The sequence below is a fragment of the Canis lupus genome, chromosome 20 (assembly GCF_011100685.1).
Source record: "Canis lupus familiaris isolate Mischka breed German Shepherd chromosome 20, alternate assembly UU_Cfam_GSD_1.0, whole genome shotgun sequence".
Lineage (NCBI taxonomy): Eukaryota > Metazoa > Chordata > Mammalia > Carnivora > Canidae > Canis > Canis lupus.
In genome coordinates this window covers 10,330,668-10,352,596 of record NC_049241.1, presented here as the reverse complement: position 1 = coordinate 10,352,596, position 21,929 = coordinate 10,330,668, and the positions used below count along the sequence as shown (strand labels likewise).

The 21,929-nt window shown below is 38.3% G+C and overlaps 1 protein-coding gene and 1 long non-coding RNA gene across 6 annotated transcripts in view; both read left to right on the top strand.

Moving 5' to 3' along the window:
- GRM7 (glutamate metabotropic receptor 7) overlaps nt 1-21,929 on the top strand; it is an 834,441-nt gene that overhangs the window by 782,103 nt on the left and 30,409 nt on the right. The window contains exons 10-11 of one of the 4 annotated variants that reach the window (XM_038565781.1): nt 1,581-1,672; nt 2,178-4,712. The exons of 1 other annotated variant lie outside the window; for it this stretch is intronic. In XM_038565781.1, the coding sequence (XP_038421709.1) occupies nt 1,581-1,651 (71 nt within the window). In that variant the 3' untranslated portion in view covers nt 1,652-1,672; nt 2,178-4,712. Of the gene's footprint in view, nt 1-1,232; nt 4,713-21,929 lie in introns of those variants that run through there. 2 more of the 4 variants (XM_038565780.1, XM_038565783.1) reach the window with 2 other exon arrangements.
- LOC111091250 lies at nt 6,048-9,519 on the top strand. 2 transcript variants are annotated; one of them, XR_005374639.1, is made up of 3 exons: nt 6,048-6,362; nt 6,470-6,591; nt 9,449-9,519. It is a non-coding gene; the product is annotated as an uncharacterized LOC111091250 (long non-coding RNA). The 2 variants fall into 2 exon arrangements; XR_005374638.1 differs by lacking the exon at nt 9,449-9,519 and adding an exon at nt 8,587-8,734.

Here is a 21,929-nt window from a genome sequence, read left to right as displayed (position 1 = left end):
TTAAAATTTTAATGTATCTATACACTACCGGCATTAGATATTCAGAGTTGGGCAAGCACTAGTTGGCTTCTGCATGGGATTGAAAAGCAGTAGGGGGTAGAGGGGATATAGCTCAGCTACTTGTTCAATTATTATTTATACAAACAAGATTTCTGTTGCTAGAGGATCAGAAGAGCTATACTTCGGATAGCTTTAGGTCTGGCCAAGATGATGCCTTCTCAACATTTCTTTCTGAGAAGAAGGGCACCTCAAGCTCTGGTTCTCACATCTGCAGTCTGAATTCAGCATGTTTCCCTGTACTTAGCTGACTTGGCAGATGTTTGTTCATGGCAAATGTGTAGATGCCAAATTAACAAGAGGACCTGGTTGTACTTGGGACATGGCTTATCGATGGCCGCTAGGATTCTTTTCCAGTTGGATGAATAATATTAACTGAGGTAGCATGGCTTTATTAGGATGGGTGAATAAGAACTGCTGCCTTCCTTACCTGGACTGGTTAGAACCAGAAGATGCTCTGCAAATTATCTTCTGGTCAGATGCTCTCTTTGTAAAGGATTGCAGTACACAGTGATAAACAGCCCTACGCTACCTTTGTCCTAAACTACCATCCATTTTCTAAGCCAATGTCCCCAGGTAGTGCAGGGAAAGTACCTGCATGGATTAAAGATAGTTTAGATTCCAGAAGGTCAGTAGCAAACGTTATCAGTCAGGTGGACAGCTACTCCCCCTTCTTGGATGTGGGAATGTGTGACTGATTAACTGACTACCATAGAGGCTAGACATATACTAGACCAATGAGTACATTGTCTGATGAAGCATATTTTAGAAAAATAAAAATTTGTACCTAAAATAGAAAATCTAAAATAAGATATTTTAAATATAAGTTTGTATTCTGATGCTGGGTTTTTTTTTTAATTTTTTACTACCATTTTCGCACCTACTTTAAGGAAAACACATACCTGAAATCTTGTGCTGTTCTCAAAGAAGGTGATTATTACATAAAATAAGCTGTCAATATAATGAGGCGTTTGATTAAGAAAAGAAAACTGCTCGAAAATGGATGTGGGCACCAAACCCTACTTAAGTAATGATACCTAGACAATTCTGGAACATGCTCCTGTGCTGTGTTAATTTGTTATGGTTTTTGTTTTGTTTTGCTTCTTCATTTGTTTGGATCTCTAACATTCTCAACATTATGTTATTTGTTTCATCCTGCTGGACTAACCATACAGGCTGGTCAGCATGGCTGGACTAGGCTGAGAAAAAAAAAGGGATGATAAAAGGAAGAAAAGAAAGCTCTGACCAGATAGATAACTTATCTGGGAGCTGGTTCCCTCAACTGCAACAGCTCAAGCAACTAAAACCCGACTGCCTTAAATCAAGAGGCACCAGCACTCCCATGTTCAGAGGTACCTGAATTGTGAACTGGTCTACCAAAGGCTATTGAATCCACTGAAAGAGTGGGCATAATGTCTATGGTCTCTATCGCAGCCTCTTCTCCAAAAGGGAAAAAAAAGAATAAAAGGAATATTGTGTGCACATTTATTTTATACATACCTATATATTTACTTTTCCTGTAGACTGTATACCACCAGTAAGAAAGAGTGTACAAAAGTCTGTTACTTGGTACACTATCCCACCAACAGTATAGCTTTTGCCTGCTTTCTAAAAGGTAAGAAACAATCTAATTTTTACTTGTTTGTATGTTCTTGTCTCTACTGAGAAAAGAAGTGTTTCCATGAAAACTGTGCATGATTACCTGTAAATCTGTTTATATGATGAAACATGTTTTCAAAATGATCTGTTTGCTAAGCATAGTGCAGACAGCGGCTGTGGGTCATATGCTTGGTCTCTTTGTTCTGGAGAACATGTGTGTGGGTGTGTGTACAGTGCCTTTCCTAAGCAAGTAAACAACAATGGTCTGGTCACTCTGTATATGGCCTACTTTAAAATTACCGATGGCGAGAGATTATTTTTAAATGTGTATTGTCATGCTCTGGTTTTAGAATGTAATGTGGAAACTTACAGGGAAGAAAGGGAGATATTTTACAAGCCTAGCAAAAATGTTTGTTCTGGTTTATTTTTAGTAAATTCATTCCCAGAAATGTATTCATTCAAAAAACAATGAATGGCCTTACCATCTCAAACCCAAAATAGTCTTGGTTCCTTCTTTACAGCAAAGGAAGAGAAAAGGCTTTGCTAGATGAGCTTGATAGTGTGCTGAAGATGATCTGTGGCTCATAGTTCTGCCTTAGAGAAACACCGAACCAACTTCAGTCATGTCACTGAGCAAAGAAAGCATCAATAAAAGACCTCAAGAATCTATAATGAGTTTAACATTAGTCAAACCCAGGAATTGCCAATAAACACCAAAGGTATTCAAACTAATAGCTTAGGTGAAATGGTGAATGATGTGATATGTGAACTAGATATGGGAATGAGCAGACATAAGAATAATGATTGATTCTTTACTGATGTTTAGTATTTGGGGCTCTCAGTAAAAGATATATGCTATGTATGAATGTATTATTATTGTTATTCATTATTATTTCACTACCTCCCTCCTTTAGCCTACACAATAGTATAACGTAGTGGAAAAGAACCCCTCTATCGACAAGCATCCTTATCCAGCTGAAAATCAAAGTATTCCCAACTGTGGGAAAACAGACAGTGGGAAACATGGTGTAGAGTTATTAAAATCATGTGGTGGAGGGCAGCCCTGGTGGCTCAACAGTTTAGCACCGCCTTCAGCCCAGGGCATGATCCTGGAGACCCAGGATCTAGTCCCATGTCCGGCTCCCTGCATGGAGCCTGCTTCTCCCTCTGCCTCTCTCTCTGTGTGTGTGTGTGTGTGTCTCTCATGAATAAATAAATAAAATCTTAAAAAAAAAATCATGTGGTGCCGGTGAATAAAAGGTTGCCTTTAGATTTCCCTTAAACTTGCTACTATTCTTTCAAAATAGAGAAGCCTATCTGTAGAAAGATTCCAAGAGAGAGCAGACAGGTCCTGTCATGGGAGGGAGAAATATTGCTTCGTAGTGTGGGCTAGTCTTCCTGTTTTCTATGTTGCTAAAGTGGAACTTGTATCAGATCATTGCTAGGTGCCTAATCCACTTAGCACTGTAAGACAGGACAAGAGTACTTTCAGAGTAATTATATTTTTTGTTGATTTTAGATGGGCCTACAACAATGTCTTTAATTTGGGATATATTGTTCACACATTTATTTCCCTTTTCCGTATCAACATGATCTGTCCTAGTTTTTTAAATAGGGCATTCTTTTCTCCCAGTGAATATATAATGGTATTCCAGTGAGATTTTTTTAAGTTTTTATACTCCAAGGCCTTGTCAAAACACTGCAGCTCATCACTTGAATCGTCCTTTTACATGAGACTCTCTGAGAATAAAAGAGAAGGAATTTTCCCTGGGTAAAGATGATAGATTTAATCTCAATGCATTAAAAATTCTCTTTAGTTTCATTCTAAGTTGATTCCTTTTGGGTTAAAGAATGCAAGATGAAAATGTTCTAAGTCAATTTTTCAGTTAAAAAAATACTTTCAGGATGTGCTGTTTCAAAATAAAGTTTTGGCTAGGATTTTCTTGTTTCAAAGATTTTGATTGTTTCATGCTCTCCTTTTCTGCCAATGTGAAGATGGCTTTACAAATTAATTATAATGATCTTAAACTGCTGCTTAAAAAATAATTGGGAAGTTGACCTAAGTTACATTTATTCTAAGAGGGTAGTGATTTACCTTGTTCAGGTTACAATAAGACAAGAAAGCTTGGTAGAACAGTGAAGGATGGTACGTAAAGTTGGGTGTTCAAATCCCTTTGTATATTGTTTTTAGGCAGACAAAATAGTAACAGAAAATTTGTAGATTTGACTAAACTTTTGTGCTTCTGGGCTAGTACGACTTCAGTTTCATCCACCACACCCCAACAAAGGTGGAATGTACAAAGGATATCAAGTACCCACTTGTAAGGGGTTGAAGGAAGCAGATTCAAATTCAGACAGACCAGAACCTAACTTGCTTTAAAAATGCATTCCATCCCCTGCCTCTGTTGAACAGCATTCTCTGACAGACACCAAAGGCCAGACATGAGCTGAATCAGCACTGCCTGCCATCTCTTGTCTGAATGTTTGTAGATTTTACAACTCTGCAGAGGGTTATCAATCTAACGACATTTGTTTTAAAATGCAATTAAGCAACAAAAACACAATCAATCTGGCATCATTACCATCATTCTTGGGCAGGAAATAGGCTGTTTTGTTACGAGGTAAATTTTCACACCACAGGATGGTGTTCTCATTTTTTAAAACTTGAACAGTTTAATTCAGCCTTGCAAGTCATAGTCCTGAGTCTTGTTTTTACAAGGTATGTTCTTCTTACAAGCACATTGGTTATACTATTATTGACATTTCACTAATTTATTAAATGGTATTGTAAAAAAAATCAATAATCTCTTGTCTTTTATAATTACTATAATGGGGTTATCTTATATTTTAAAGCTTTGCATAACTGTGTAAGCCAAGTTTTCGTATCATGTTGAGACTCTCTCTCCTCTTTAACATTCAATGTGATATGTCTAACTGGAGACTCTGTCAATTTAAAATCCATCTTGAAAAACTCTGTAAGTATAGCATAGCACAGAATATATGTTATGTGACCTTTGGCATAGAATCACCTTAGAAATAAATGCAGCTGTAAATCTTGTTGGCCTATTTCTTTCCACCTAAGAGCTCTGTGAAACACCATTATTTCTCTCATCAGGGTTTGATATCTCAGCATCTTCAGAAAACAGTATTTGCTACCTCGGTTCGACAACTTCAGTTCCACTTACAGAAAGAGATGAAAGTTCACATGTCTGGAATTTATAATCTTTTTTAGCATAAAAGAAACATATACATCATGCCCCAAAGCCATCATCATTATGTCAAGTTTTACATTTTATCATGACACCACTGCATCGGGCCAGGATTTATGAACTCTAAGGGTATTCTTAAATTGTATCCATCAAAGACATGTTTGTCAAGCACCACTCTTCTGGGCCAGCCCTGAAATGACCAGAAATGGGGACAGAAGTGAGCAATACCCATAGAGAGCCCCAACCCTATGGAAGACTCAAAGGGAAGCCATTATAATTCAAGGTGACAGGAATAGGTCTTAGGAGAGGTCTTTACCAAGTGCTAGCAAGCTACAGGTGGACAGCATCACCCAGCAGTTTTTGTTTGGGCTGGTCTTAAAAGATGAAGGACTCCGGGCAACCATAAAGGAAAGACACTCAAGGAAGAAAACAAGTATGCACAAAGAACCAGAAGTACAAAAGAATATGGGATATGCTGAGATTAGAAAGGAGTTCTATGAGGCTGAAGTATTGTGTTTTGAGGCATAGTTGCAGAGGATGACATGCAGGAAAGCAGCCTGTGTGTAGAGGGACTGAGTCACCTTTATTTTTGTGCCTTTAGCACAGGGTGTGGCAAATACTAGGTTCTCAGAAAACCTGCATGGAATGATTGGAGTATATATAATACCTCACGTACCAGAGCCCCCAAGAACCTAGAACAGAACATACTATGTACACATTAAATAATAAGTATTTATTAATAATAACAAAATACTGCATCTACAGACTGAGCAAGTAGAGTTGCATTCTTCCAGATAAAACCTCTGAAAACTACAGACAGCTTTGAAAAGGCAATTTTTTGACCATGGTATCACAAGCTTCAAACTATGTTGTGGTTATTACATAAGACTCTTAAAACTGATGGTCAATGCTACATCTGGACATAGGCAATTAACCAAGTCTCTCTTGGTGAGCTACCCTGTGTAAAAACCAACAAAGTTTTATGCCTATTTCTTCCCTTCTGTGGCCCTTAGATATCTGCTCTATTTTTCTTTCAAAGGGCATGTGAACTTCAAAATTACCACTGGAAATGGATCCACTTGATCTAAATGGTTAGAGCTTCTAATTTGATAAAAACAAAAACATAATCTATTTGGTAGTTTACTGATTGTTAAGTACTCTTTTTTTTTTTTTTTTTTTTTTTTTTTTAAGAAACTGATATTTAGAACAGATTTTGTCTTTTAGGCCCCATGTATCATTTGCATTTAAAAGGAAAACAGTGTGTATCCTAAACCAAAGTCAGTTAATCTCTACAATCTTTCTTCTTCCCAATTACTATGAATGAGCATCCTCTCAGGACGCAAGTGATGGTGACTCTTATTTCTGCCTCCTAAAGACATGTCTCAGCTTCGCAGAGTTTTTCGGTTTTTTGTTTTTTTTTTTTTTTTTTTCTTTTCCTTTTTGGCTGTACAATGGAACTTGGATGCATTTTAAATTAACTTTCTCTAGGAATCAAAGGTAATCATTATTTCTCTTTATGATCCACATGAATATTCTCATTATTTTTTTTCTTTTCAAGTTTAAGATTAGTTTTGAATTCCCTTTATATCTCTGCCTTCTTTCAGAATAACCTCCAAGGACGTGAGCTCGCACTAAGAGGATTGAGGAAATGTGTCCACAGCCTGTTCTTGCTGAGCTGACCCAAACACTTAGAAGAACACGATATGAATCAGCAGCCTCGCTTTCCGTAAGTGTTGGTCCAAGTATTAGTTAATGACCTTGTGTGTGCTCTTTCTTTTCTCTGGCCAAGAATAAGGAAAACTGCACTAAGGTCCTAATGCTAGCTCTGATATTTGAGGTAGCATAAACTTTATCACCTCACAGACCGCTAGGAGCCTGGATAAGTCATATCCTATGTGATCTTCAGTCTCCCTTGTATAGAGGGGAGCGTGCTTTTCTCCATGGGATACCACAAAAATGGTATGGAATCATGTAAATAAAAGCCTTCCTTTGCAAAGGCTGTGCATATATGAGGTAGCATTGTTAGCCCCTGCTCATCTTTCTGTCTTATTTTAATTGGCTTTGCTTTCTCCTCCTTTTCATGGTTACATTTTTTTATTTCCATAAACCATCAAAGTTTGAAGGAATGACATCTAGATTGCCAGTGAAGTCAGGCTACCTTTTCTCTAGGTACAACAAACTCTGTTTCCAAGATGGGTCACTTTGGTCTTTTGATGGTCAATAATAGTCGTTCAGCTTGGTGAAATTGATAGAGAAGGCTATCAGTCACTCAGCAAGGATGCTGTGGGACAGATAGGCTCATACTGCCTGATACATGAACCACTCCATATGATTAACTTCGACAGGTAGCTCCACGCTGGCTGGCAAGCTGAAGAGCATTTTAAGTACAAATAATCGTTCTAGAGTATGTCTTGAGTGACAGAATAATGAATGAGTGGAACAGAGTCCCTTAATCTTTGCTTGTGAAAACACATTTTGCTTCCTTTCAAGGCCAGGATACGACCACAAAATCAATTAACAAAACCCCTCAGAGATCTTTGTTGATGCTTTGAAGTTTGGTATTTATCAAGCTTATATCAAATACAGAACTTGCTTGAAGGGCTGAGCTCATTTATCTCAGTCTTGAAAGGGCCTCACTTGGTGCTTTATAGCAATATAATTAATAATAATAATAATATTTATGATGAGGATAATAATTGGACCATATTATCGCTATTGCTAAAGACTTACAAAGTGCTCAACCATCCATTGAGATAGGACTCACTGTCCCCACATATCATATGGAGAAACTGAGGCTCAGAGCAGTGCAGCAACTTCCCAGTGACCCACAGAACTGCCCAGTGGCACAATGCATGTCTGAACACAGGCTTCTGGCCAGAGTCCTATTTAATCGACTTTTCTGAAATTAAATAGGATGGGACACAACATTTCAGTCTACATAATCTATTTCATCACATTTATTGCTCCCATTGGTTGATTGTAGAGGTCCTCAAAGGCTTCAAGGCAGAAAGCATAATCTGAGTTCAGGGACGTTTTGAAATGAGATGGGCCCTCTTTGGTTTTTTCCTTCCTGGATGGTACTGCAAATGACAAGACTATTTGGTGTTCTTTCACCTATTTTTGGATTCTTTTGGTGGTCTGAAAAATTAAAGAATGTAATTCTTCCAGAGTTGAACATGGTCTTCCAGAGTTGAAAATGTTTAACTCTTGAGAACTCATTGAAATCCACTGAATAGCACACTCAAGGCCTACTGGTCATCCTGAGCTCTGGGCAACCTGTTCAGAGTTGAAATCCCAAGTCATCAGATATCGATGGCTGCAAGCAGACTCTGCCTCTATATTCGGTGGCATGAGAACCTCAGCAAATGAAATTAAGCTCAGAAAAGGATTTGCTCACCTTAAAAAATGGCACTTCCCTGTAACAAAAATGTGGAAAGCTAATTCCTACCAGTTTCATCACCTCTTCCTTCTTTCTCTCTCTGCTTTTGCCAGAGTGAAGCTCTATAAAGAAACTGGCCACCAGAGTCATTATCATCTGTGTTAGCTAAAAATTTGATTAAGCTGGCCTCTCAGGGTTAGCATGAAAAATTCTAGATTTTTGTTTTAGGAACTTAATTTCCCTTTTCCTCATTTTGGTCATGTTTGCAAATTTCATTTGCATTTTAATTTGCGGTGGTTTGCCAAAGTCCAGACTGAGACTTTAGCTGTTGTTTCTATTCAGGTGAAAAGTGCAACCACAACTGGCCATCTGCACTGGCATACAGTCAGGCAATTGTCCAAGGCAAGTATCATTTTGCATTCTTCTGAGTATCCTAAGGAAGCTTTGCTACCCAGCCCACCAAGGAATGTGATGAAGAGACCCGGTCCAATTTCTAGAACAAGATTAGCCCTAGGTGGTCCTCCACATACCAGCAATGTCCTCTTAATATTCCAAAATCAGGAAAAATTACACTAAAGAGTCTTTAGACTTTAGCCCATTAGAACCTTTTCTGGGGGTCTTATTTAGGAAAGACATTGATACTAGCAAATGGGGAAAGAGATCTCTACTGTGATCTACTTTGATATGACTCTTTTAAAGCCAGCCTCTCCATGAGTATTGGGCTCTCAGTCCATCCTAGGAAAAGTGGGAGGTATAGTAGCGTTGGTGGGGACTCCTACTTGACTCCTTTACAAAGTAAAAGAAAGTAAAATAGGATCAGCCTGTGAGATCCTGCTGTTTGTGCCACGTGGGCAAAATGCTGACCCTTTAATTTAGAAAAGGTCATCTCTCTGTGCCTCAGTTTCTTCATTTATAAGATATAACCTCATAGTTTTCATAGTTGTGAAAACTACATAAAAGTAAAGCACTTAGAAAAGAGTTTGGGGGCATCCAGGTGCCTCAGTCAGTGAAGCGTCCAACTCTTGATCTCAGCTTAGTTCTTCATCTCAGGGTTGTGAATTCAAGCCCCTACTAAAAAACAAAACAAGCAAACAAACCAAAAAAACAGAAGAGTTTGGGACAGTAGTTATTCAAATGTTAGCCATCAGTGTTGTTATTAGGTCACCTAATATTAACTGAATTTTTCTATTTGTGTTTCCTCTAGGAAAGAATTTGGAGATTCCAATCTGATCCTTTTCCATGTGATCTTTTGTACCCATTCTATTTCTGTACCACACATAATAAAGTTTGAGTGTCAAGTAATCCATCTGTATCTGATTTTTGTCTGGAAAGGCTTGAAGGATTTTCAGATTGAAATATCAATACATCTCCCATCTTGTCTTTCACTTGTTTAGTATTGATCATTTCTGGTGCAATGGTGTCTTAAAGCCAAAAGTTCACTGCACTATCAAGAGAGAGACCTGGGAAACCACATTTAAACACACTTTGCTTCCATTTAATTTCATAACACAGCACATATTTTCTTTCCATAAATACATTCAACACGGTCACCACTATGGCAATGTTACATTAAAATATTACTGTTTGTACTCAGATATTTAAGGAAACACCAAGATCAGTTTTAAAATTCTATTTATGGCAGAAAATCTGCCAAGGAGAAATCTTTTGAAATGCATTTCAGTTTATACTTCGTCTAATTTACATCTTTTGTTTTCTACCCTGATGCTCATCAAAATATCACGGAGTTCCTCAGGGTTCTGATACACATCCAGGTTTAAGATCTTTCTTTTTATTTTTTCCCTTTAAAACCTTCCTGATAATCGACACAGACAATATGATTTTGATGTGATGGTGATCATTTATACAGCGGGATGTTTTCCAGGATATTAAAATGACTGATTTAAAAAAATTATTCAGGTTTATCATACACATAGCATCGACCATATCCCCAGGAACTCATCTCTAGCTGTCTGCTAGCAATGTGAGAGCTATTTCAGGGTCTCCTCTCAAGAGAGTCTTCCAGACTGGTGTTGCAAACTAAATAAAGATGAAGCTAATTGCCGAGCTCTATTACTGGAGTCAGAAAACATAGCGCCATCTTTGTTTTAGGCTGAATCTCCATGACAACCCCAGAGAAGAAGCTGGGTTAGTGTTTCTGGTTCCTGCACAGGGCCACAGGTCATGGCCTTCTGTAGGCACAGTGAGTTGACACATCTTTATGCAATGATTCTAAGCTACTCGGTAGGTCACCTCTAAAATTAATTAGTCCAGAAGTCTATAAAGAGATGAAATATTTTTTTAAATTTTCATTGATGTTTCTTCTGCCCAACCTGGTAACAAAAAAGGTCGGGATAACCATTGTTTCAATTACCACTGCTGTTAATGAATTCAATGTGATCTTAGAGTGAGGCAACCTGGTGTACAGGTTAAGGCTGAGGGTGCCCAAACACTTATTCCTGGATGCTAAATCCAGCTTTGCTCTGCACTAGATTGCAATGTGGGTGACTTGCTTACTCTCTGTGCATTGATTTCTCATCTACAAAAAGGGTATAATATTAGTAACTACCTCATCAGGTTGTGATTAGGATTAATGTACATAATATGCTTAACACAATACTTTGTATATAAGATAATGCCCCATAATTACTTGTTATTCTTCTTATGAATATCACCAACTAAGCTGTAGCTGCTCAGTTCATATGGTAACCACTAACCACACAGAACTATTTACACCAGTTAGAATTAAATAATATTATTTTGTTCTTCAGTTGTACTAGCCACTTTCCAAGTGCTCAGTGGGCATACCATATTGGACAGCAAAGATACAAAACACTGCCATCATCACTAAAAGTTCTGCTGGATAGTGCTCTGAGCCATAGCCCAGAGAAAGTAAAAAGGAGGTTTGGAACATCCTTTGAAGAAGTGATATCATTTGTTCTTAGTACTCTCCATTGACTGTGAAAATAGTCTAAAGACTCTCTGAAAGCATTGGAATCCATTTCTTTTGTAGCATCTAGTAAAGAGTGGTTTACACTGTGGAATATACAATAAATACTGTGAATAACAACAACAACAAAATTTCCATAAAAGTTTTTTTTCTCATTTGGGAAAGTTCCCCATTCTTTTCTTATACTATTTACAATGTTCTATATTTATTGATTCTCTAGTTACACATAATTCTTGAAAATCAAGCAAAGTGGCAACTCTGTAGTAATCACATGTCTTACAGTAGAACCCTGTCGTTAGTGGAGAGAATGATTTTCTTAATCACCACCCAAATGGAAGCAACGTACATATTCATTTGCCACACCAGTGTTGCTCAACAGCAGAAAAACCTACTTAAATATTCAAGGATGTGAGCACAAGCCTTCACCCAATCCCAAACAGCACATTTCCAGACACTTGTGATTACTCAACTTTGCAATTCTGGTGTTGGCTGAAAAATGATTGGTCTTCCCCAACAGAGTCAAATTGATATGGCCTACGATTGATTTGTCCCATGCACTGATAATTGATTTGTCCTATGCATTGGGTAGTCCTTGGAAACAGTGTCTGACAGGTGCTTTTTAAGTGTTTGAGAGTAAGGAAAAAAAATACAAGCAAAAAACAAAAGATGTCTATCATTTTCAACAAGCAGAAATGTTATATGAATGAGGAATAGGGATGTGATGCATTATATAAGGGAGTCTGCTATCAATTTATATTCTACAGAACTTTTACTGCAAAACTAGCATATAAATCTAAGAACAAGAGCCCATGTAATACACTAAATCCCAGAGCAGCTCTACCAACTGGTTTAGTATGTATACTACAGCTGAAGAGAGACTTCTCCTAGCTTCTAGGATGCTCATTCCAAAACTCACGATGTCAAATGGCTGCATAAGGGAGAGGAAAAATAAAAACTGCCTCTTTCTGTTTTTGAATTTTCCAGACAATCTATATATTGTCTAATGGAAAAATATCACAATTGATTATATTGACTGCTAAATATTTGCTGCAGAACAGTATCAATGAGTCAATGTTCCAGAAGTGCAGAAAAAGTTAAAAAGAAAATCCACAGAATTTTTTAAAAACTGCATCATCATCAATTAACTGTCACAATCAACTACCCCTTATATAATATTTTATAGTTTTGTTTTGTCGGGTGCTTGCATATACAGCATCTCATTTCATACTCAGGCCATCACACTGAGGTAGGTGGCATCATCTTCATCTATAGATGTACAACCTACAGCTCATGGTCGTTAAGAACATCATCTTTGCTATTAGTGGCAAGGTAGCTTTAAAAGCCACTCTGACCCCATTTTACACACACCTGTGTGTCTCTTTAAAGAGCGAAAATATCTTTAACAAGTTTATTTTTAAGCTGGGAGTCAAGGAGGAGCAAAAATCCCTCATTATGGAAGATTCAGATTTACAGCACGGTCTGGACAAGACAAACAACAACAAAAACCTCTTTTCCCTTTTACCTGTAGATGATCATCAGCAATGAGTAGCCACTGGTCACCTTATTTAGGGAAAAGTAAACAGCTCAAGCCATAATGGGAAATAAAGATAGACAGCTACAGTGGAAGTAATGAATTATTAATAACAGATAATGACTTATGCTGCATATCTCCCCAAGGCCAGGAGGCTGGCATGGCTGGAGATGAGTGTGTTGTGTCTGATGGGAGGGAAGAGGATTCTGTGTTACATTTCATTTAGCTTCTATTAAGTGGGTTATAAAGAGGAATATGCCATATTTAAATCCAGACTTATTTGAAAGCTTGCAAATCTTACTAAAGAGGTTAAACCAAGTCTGCAAAGAAAGATAAGTTTACTGTTTCTTTTGTCTACTAGTCTTCTTGTCAACAAAGCCTGACCTCAAACCAGCCAACATGATTTATGGAGTATTTACTAAATAGTATTTACTATTTTAGGGCCTGGACATATAACGCTGAGATAGAACAAGCTACAGCTCATCCAGGAGGTCACAACTCAGAGAAGAAGGAAAAACAACTCTTTGTCAGGCATGATTCATTGATGCATTACTAGAATTATAAGATTAGGACTGAAAGTAGCCATTTGCTCTCATGGATGGCAAGGGGACATTCTAAATGTATCTTAAACAACGAACCAACATGGAAGAGGGACCATCCTAAGTAAAATTCAAGTACATGAAGTGGTGGCAACATTATTGACAGTGCTGGGTAGCCAGTATTGATTACCTCTCATGCACAAGCCACTATTCCAAGTACTTAATATTTAATTATTATTTAAGCATAATCATCTTATGTATATTATACAATATGTCCATATTTCAGATGAGGAAAATGAGGCACAGAGATTTTAAGTAACTTTCCCAAAAGCACACAGCTGACAACCAGAGGAACTTGCATATATGCTCAGTCATCTGGGCTCAGACGTCCTGTTCTGACCACTGTAATACCTTTCAGTGATAGGTATACTGAGGAAGATTCATTTTCCAGCACAGCTAGACCACAAGGTTTCTCAACAATGGCACTAGTGAATAAATCTTTGTTGCAGGGGACTGTCCTATGCACTGTAGAATGTTTAGCAGCATCCCTGACCTCTACCCAGTAGCACCTCCATCCTACAGTTGAGCACATCTACCAGAAATATCTCTAGACATTACCAAGTGTTCTCTGAGGCCACAATTTTCCCAGGTGGAAACCACTGGACAATCATATGATGTGTGAAAATGAAGAAAGGCAATAAAATATATTAGAACTGTGAATATTGTCAAATTCTATTCTGAAGGCTGTGGGAATGTACCTTTAGAAAGGAAGATGCCATTTGGGGTTTATAAATTGAGGCGCAGCAGAAGAAATAACTTGCAGAAGCATTACAGCAGTAGGTTCTGTGAGCTACAATATACACTGAGTTCTCAGTTTAGGAACAGAATGTAGTCTCTGATTTTATGATCTGTATGTTAAATAATCTTGAAGTTAAAGATACCAAAGGATAATCTATAAGAACAATCCAAAAATTGAGGCAATCATTTGACCTGGTGAAATGGAATGCAGCCAATCCCTAATCTGAAAACTCAAAACTCAGTTTTATTTTAGGTAAGAAAACTCCTGGATTTGGGGGAAAAAACTGACCATTCAGCTTTCTTAAGAAGCTCCAATGTCAGATTCCATGTCATTGTGTTAAGTGTGAACATAGTTATGTCAACTTCAGAGAGGCCTTTTCCACAACAAGATTTACTGGACACTTGGCAACAATGGAAAAAAAAGGAAGTATTCTCCTTGCAAGTCTCTATATGCACAAATTTTCAAACCAACGGGTTATGTGTTCAGAGCAGCTCTTTTATTAGCAGGAAGAAAGATTACACATTTTCTAAGTATCTACAATAAACATATTATCAAACAAAAGATGGTTTTCAAATGATCAAATTCAGAATTGTGCCTCAGGCAGTGAATAAACATTGGCCTAATTGTACAATTTAATCTATTCTTCAAACATCAGCTTACTTTTCTATTCCCTGTTTTGACTCTCAGTGCATTATGTCACTGGGAAGGATTAGAAAGGAATATTTCCTGAGCTTTCTTTATAAGACTACCATGGCCATCTTGAATCTAGTACAACTTCAAGTTTCTAACAAACTTCATAGTGTCAAAGATGGATTTCTCTTAAGAAGAATAACTTGATTGCCTGTGAGAAGTTATCCAATCCCAGAGGAAGCAAACAATGCATCTATGACAGAAAAAGCCAGCCTTCTGGTCAGAGTCAAAACTTTGGAATTAGACATAGTGTTACTTTGACAAAAGCATCTTCCCACCCCAGCTGTCGTGTCTGGCAATAGGAGGATTTGAGTGCCATCATTAATGAGGCTCTTTTGAGGTTGGGTAAGATGACACAAGCTAAGGTCCCAGGCTATGGTTTGATCTATCTATGACAGAGGTTCAGTAATTAATATTCCTCTGCATCCAGAATTTAAGGCAATCAATCATTTAGGACTTTGGCAAGATCAGACCCTCTTTGGAACCTCCTGGAGATTCTTCTGTTCGCATGGGGGAATGACCTGGCTTCTGCAAGAGCACATCCCAGCCACTTTGTGAATCTCCTTCAACTCAAGGCAGGAAGCTGCCCCCACAACCCATCTCACTGTGGTGTTAATGCTAGCTGGGAGAGGTAGGAGGCTGGAAACTGGAACCCCAGCCTCTCTGTATCAGCAGTTCCCTTGGGAATAACACCAGGCCCTCAGCTTGCATTATAGTGGGGAAAAGACGTAATAGTATTGTCTTTAACAGCTTTGTTTTAAAAGTGGTACTCAAATAGAATGTTCAAGTCTAGATAGGCATTCAACTAATGATTTGAAATTTTAAGCAGCTGTAGTTTCTTCAAGCTTTACCATTTGTATTTGAAGGAGATTGCTAAGCTTTTAGATTCTTCATAAATAGTAAATAAAGTTAGACATAAATATCCTGTAACATGTGCTTTGTTCCTTTTATTCGGAGGCAAGTTACAAATTCTCATTAAACATGATAAATCATTACACAGCAGCCCTTACGTGGGAAGAACAGCCAACAAGAAGTACAGTTTCTGTACTGATGAAAGGCATGTAAAGACATCAAATCCAAAACATCTGCCAGCCATTGTTGGGAAAATAGAACACTGAGCAATGCCTTGTGGCATTTTAAGGACGGCCAACATCTGGCATGAATGTAAGTAGCTTTAAGATCATGGGAAGAAATTCAGATCACAGGATTAGGTGATCAGCCCTCATCTCACAGGTGACTCCTTCCTTCCCTTCAGAAGCCAAAAAAGCATTCTTCTCCAAGAAAGATGTTAACAACAGAAGGCAAGCAGCCAGAAAGTGCAATTGATAAAATCCCAAGAGAGCAGGGAAAATGAAGCATTTTCCCCCTCTTTCCTCTAGAGAGCAGGAGCATGAAATGGTTTAGAGTGCTTGGGGACCACTGATAGAGGGTGCAGAGTGGGTGCTGACAGCAGCCCAAGACGTTTTCAGGACTGCAATAATGAGAGGCACTGACAGAGTGACAGATGGGACCGTTGCTAGTGTGCTGCCCAGCCTCTCTTAGAGGATTTTTTTCACAATGCCATTGATTCTCCTTGACCACGAGAGGCCTGGGTCTGGAAGCTCATATGCGCAGTTGCCTTTACATCAAGCCATCCCTTCTGGCTTTTGTATGAGTTGTAGAAGGAGTCTAATTAAACTGGTGGTAGGTGCCTCACTGAGAAAATGCCCTCTCAGCCTAAAGAGTGGATGGTCAGTTAACAGGGACTCCTAACAGGAGAGAGTCTTCATTAAAACTATTTGGAAACCAAACACTGAATTGAAGAGAACACAGTCATGTATTATTCATGTAATAAGACCTGCTAATTGTATCTCTAACTGGACAGTTTCAGACACTAAGGTCTGTTAAGATGAGAGCTGATTCTTCCCTCCTTGCCATAGTAGCTTCAGTAGCTAGCATGGTTCCTGGTGCATGCTAAATGGGCACTTCACTTTTTGATTTAATGTATAAAATACAATGAAAGTTGCAATACATGTATTTTCAAGTAGCATTAATTCAATTGCATAGATTCTATAGAAAAAAAAAGGGGGGTAGGAGGAGAGGAGGAGGAGAAGAAAAGAATAATTGCTCTCCTTGCTTTTCTTGTGCAGTCTAGAGGCAGGCGCTCCTCCCAGGGAAAAGTGAAGCCTCAGCAAAAATGCAAAGAGAATCCAAATAAGTAATTCTGGACTTTTCAGCTTCTGCAGTCCCAGGCCTTAGTGATTAATGAATAATTTAAGGCAGTGCTCCTCAAATTTTAATGTCCATGTGATCATCCAAGGATCTTGTTAAAATGCTGGTGTGGACTCTAAAGGTTGCTTAGACTCTGTGTTTCTAACAAGCTCCTGGGTGATACCCATGCTGATAGACGTTGGTCCACACTCTGGGTAACATGGATTCAAGGAACTAGGCAGGAAAATTTTGGCTAAGCCAATCTTTTACTTGGCATGCTGACTTTAAAACCTAACTCCTGTAAAATATGTGAGTCAACTAGATGCAAACATTTTAAGCTAACCTCACACAGTCACTAAATCATCAGTGAGTGTGAAAACCTGACCTGATTCAACTGACTATTGCTATTTGAAGGTGTTTCCATCTCTCTGAGCAGAAAACATAAAAATATGGTGAGTTATCATCTCACTTGTGAGTCATTTTAGGTTATTCTTGCAAGTACAATGGTTGAAAGCACCTCAAGTAATAAAAAGATAAATAGTAAAATATTCAAATCCAGTTTGCACTGTCATATATATTGATCTTAATTACAGACTGTAGATTTTCATCTAATTGCTAACAGTTGAGTTGGCTGTTGAATAATTAGGAGGAAGGGGTGTGACTTATGGTTGAGAACAGCCTCAGAGTACAAAACATTTGTTTTTCAAATGTCACTATGACATTTCAAAAAAAAATTCAAAAGAGAAAGATAGTAATAACAAAAACAGTGCAAATACTAACCCAACATGGAGGTCTAGTGAAAGGGGCCTTGTGATTACCCACTGAAATACAGTCTGACTCTATGCTTCTTGGTGCTGACTGCCCTTTGGAGTTAGCTGGAGTGCCTGTGCCTAGGCCCCACCATCCAGCACTCTATCAAATTACATCGGCTTGGGTCTAGGCAGCTGTGCTCCAAATATCTCCCCAGGTGAGTCTAATGGCAGCCAGGGCTGAGAACCCTTGCTCTACTACAGAGATTCTCAACTCTGATCCCAGGACCAGCAGGAATAGCATTACATGAGAATTTATTAAAAATACAGATTCTCACCCCTGTCCTCTGACATGTTGAATCAGAAACTCTGGATAGGGGTCTATCACCATATGTTTTAACAAGCCCTCTAGGTAGACTCATGCACGCTACTGGAAGTTCTTTCCTGAGAAGAATGAGGCTCCTCGTCAATGTTCTTACTCAAGAGATCCTTATGAGGGACCATTGCAAGAACTCACTTTGGGACTTCTCTGTTGGATAGCCTACAACCTGGGCTATAGTGTTAATTCTGGAGTTGGTTCTGGTATTTCCAGTCTGTGAGTCTCAGCAATGGAAGGAAACTTGATGTCATTTAATTAAAGATCTAATTGTCACTATGCCATTTAAAGAATGTGTATAATATGCTCTAATACCTCTAGTAATATGAATTCACTACAGCATGGCCCAATCTTTTCCATCTTCAGATGCTTACTAGGTAAAGATTCTAAGTATTTTAAAAGATGATTCATTCATTTATTTATGTGTGTCAGTGACCCGTGGGATGGGTGCTATAATCTGCATTTGACCCCTGCACAAACTGAGGCTTATAGAAGTTTCACAGTTGGCCAAGGTCACGCAGTTTCTTACAAAATTTATGCCAAGTTCTTTGTCTTGAGGCCCTATAGAGAATTCATTTTCAGAAATGATAATCAATAATCTGTTGTTAAGAAAACTGAACTGTTGCTTTACATTCTCTTATCTCTAAAATAAATATTCTTTGTTCTTCACAGCCAATATCTAGCCCCTTCATCATCCCTGCTGGGTCCTATTGATCAGCACACTAAATAGCAAGGCTATTAATAGACTGTTTATGCATTCCATCTATCCATTAGAACAGTGTTTTTTCATGTCTTGGCAAATGTAAAAAATGATAATACTGGTAAGTTGGTAAGTCATACTCGATAAACTGGAGAGGATTTGGGGGGAAATCTATGTAAGACTTGATGGAAAAAAATGTGCATGTTATTTATAAGGATATTACCAAATAATTAAAAGTTTCAGAGAAGAGACTGAATATCTAACTTCAAAACCTAGTATTTTCCTTTTTTTCATAATAATTTGGACTTAATTCCATGAACAGATATTTCATATTCACTTATATGCATGAAATGAGTACAAACATCCCTGGTCAAGACTATTTGATGATGATCTCTTCAAATTCTTGATAGAAAACGTAAGTGAAAAACTTTGTATAAGTAGGTGATAAAAAGTTTGAAAGCTTTTTTACAATAATTCAAAACTGTGTAGAATTTGAATTTATATTTAGAGTCCAGTAGCTTCTCCTTTATTGAAAAAAGTAGTATTAAAATGTCTTCTGATAATGTGAATGGATTTTGAATCCAAAGCAAGCTTTTTCTCTCAAGGGTTTGCATAATGATAATGCTTTAATTTGCTGATGCACATGTGCTGTTAGAGCATTTATCATGCAGATAGACAGGTTGCCACCAACAGGGTACCTCAATCACAAATGGATAAAAGTATCCACTTTATGTGAGTGCAAATAAATGGAGTCACCAGTTGGATGTGGACCTGCCAGGAGGCCTACCCAGCCATCTTGTCCTGCTATCCTCAACTCCCTGGTTTTCTAAGCACATGAGTGAAGTCTGCTTAAAACTCGTGGGGCTCTTTGTCCATCATGGCAGTGGAACACACTATAATGAACCTTATATCCAGACTTCCAAATTCACCACGGAAGAATGCCAAGAGCTGGATCTCATTCATTGTGCCCTTCACCTACAGAAATAGACAAGTCACCAGTTTCTTCTCTGTTTAAGAAGATTTCAAGGGAGTCCTAAACCCCCCAACAGTGTTCCTGATGGCTGGACATGGTTGTCCCAAGCTTTAAATAGCTGCCCCAAGGTCTAAAGGGATCAGCATCTTATAACACTCTACATTACTGGACACCAAGATGGCAACAAGTTGGCCAACTGTCATACCCATGCATATTTGGACATCAAAGGCGTTTTCTTAAAAGAGAGGAAAAATTCACTAAGGAAAAACATCTGCAAGCACCTCCTACAGGCAAATGAGGATCTTGAGTGCCTATATTTTTTCTACAGTCACTCATTCCAACCAACATTCAGTCCCAAAAGGACAACTGCCAGCATCCTGTCAGATAATTGTTATCTGAGCAAAGTTCAGTCTGAAACCCACCTACCCCAAAATGATCTGGGGCTCTTGGGAAAAGTACAATACCATGGATCTCCCCAAATTCAAGGAACTCAGTCTACTAGAGATAGAGATTATAAAATAATAGCTAACAGAAATGAAACTGCAACTGTAAAAACACTCTGTGAACAAGAAGTACAGGAAACATGAAATTTATCTATGGAGACCTAGAATTACTTTCTTAAGAAAGATTTACTTGTGTGTGTGGACATTAACAGACAGAAAGTGGTAGGCAAACCACCTAGGCAAGGACATGTACAAAGGCCCTGTTATATGCATGGAAAACAAGAAAGGTTGAGCAAAGGCCAGAGTGACCAGAGGGAAGAGAATCAGGGGGAAGTGCTGTTCAAGAGAGCCTGGGAAATAAATCAGTGTCAAGTCCCACAGATACTTGTAGAACAAATGAGACATTTTGCCCTTGTTCTAAAAGCAGCAGGAAGCCATTGAAGAGCTTTAAGCAAAGGAGGTGAAAAATAAGGAGCAAAACGATCTGATTTACAGTTTTTAAAAGAAATCACTAACTGTATAGAGGAATGGCTATTCCTCCTCTATACATCTAGAATTCATTTTGGAGATATTTCATTAGTTGAGGTGATAACATTGGCTTTGGCTACATAGCGGGTAGCAGAGGCAGAGAAAAGTGGAAGTAATAAACTGTGTTAGAAGTAAGAGCAACAAGATCTGGTGATGAGTTGGTTTTCCACTCTGAAGAAAATTCTAGTGACTTGGACTGCAGTGCTTGTCTAAGTACCCACTGACTTCTGTGTCCCCAGACATGGCAATACGAAGTAGTTTGGTTCATCTTAACAGAGCTGTTTTATTTAAATTCTGTTGTTTTATTCCAGATCATTTATCTGTAGTGTGAAGTAAAGGGCAATTTCTCCAATGCAAAAAGCCAATTAACTTTGAGATCTTTATGAAGAGATCTCTGTGTCCATATATATTATATTCATGACTCTATGCCAGAAGTCAAAAGTAGTTTATATGTGTTTAGTTTAGGTCAGCTACAAAGTTCAGAGGGAGCAGTCCTCAAGATTGTCCCAGTTCTGACACCATCTACAAGCTTAGAAAGGTTCCCCAAACTACCCTTGGATTCAACAATTTGCTAGAAAGACTCACTGAAAGCATTTATACTGAAAGTACAGTTTATCAAAGGGAAAGGGTACAAATAAAAGCCAAGAGAAGAGGTGCATAAAACAGAGTCTAGGAGAAAGACCCAGACATGGAGATTTCACTATCCTTTCCCCCAAGGAGCCAAGATGCATTACTTTTCTGGCACTGATATGTGAGAATACACACAGAGTATAGTCAACTAAGGAAGCTCACTCAAGCCTTAGTGTTCAGAGATTTACTGGGGCTCCATTATATCCGCAAGATCGAGTGATTGACTGTGCATGTGAATGAACTCAGTCTCTAGGTCAACCAAACATACCAAAGCCCCCACCCTAAATCACTATGTTACTTTAGCTGGAAGCATCAAGACAAACAAATATTACATCCCAGGGGCAAGAGCAAAAGGTCACACTTCTTTTTGGACAAGGTTAAACTTATTACAGCATAATATGCCAATGACATCAAAAATTGTTGATTGGGACACCTGGGTGGCTAAGTGGTTTAGCACCTGCCTTTGGCCCAGGGCTCCCCAAGGGGTCCTGCTTCTTCCTCTGCCTATGTCTCCGCCTCTCTGTCTCTCATAAATAAATAAATAAATAAATAAACAAACAAACAAACAAACAAATATTTTTTTAAAATTG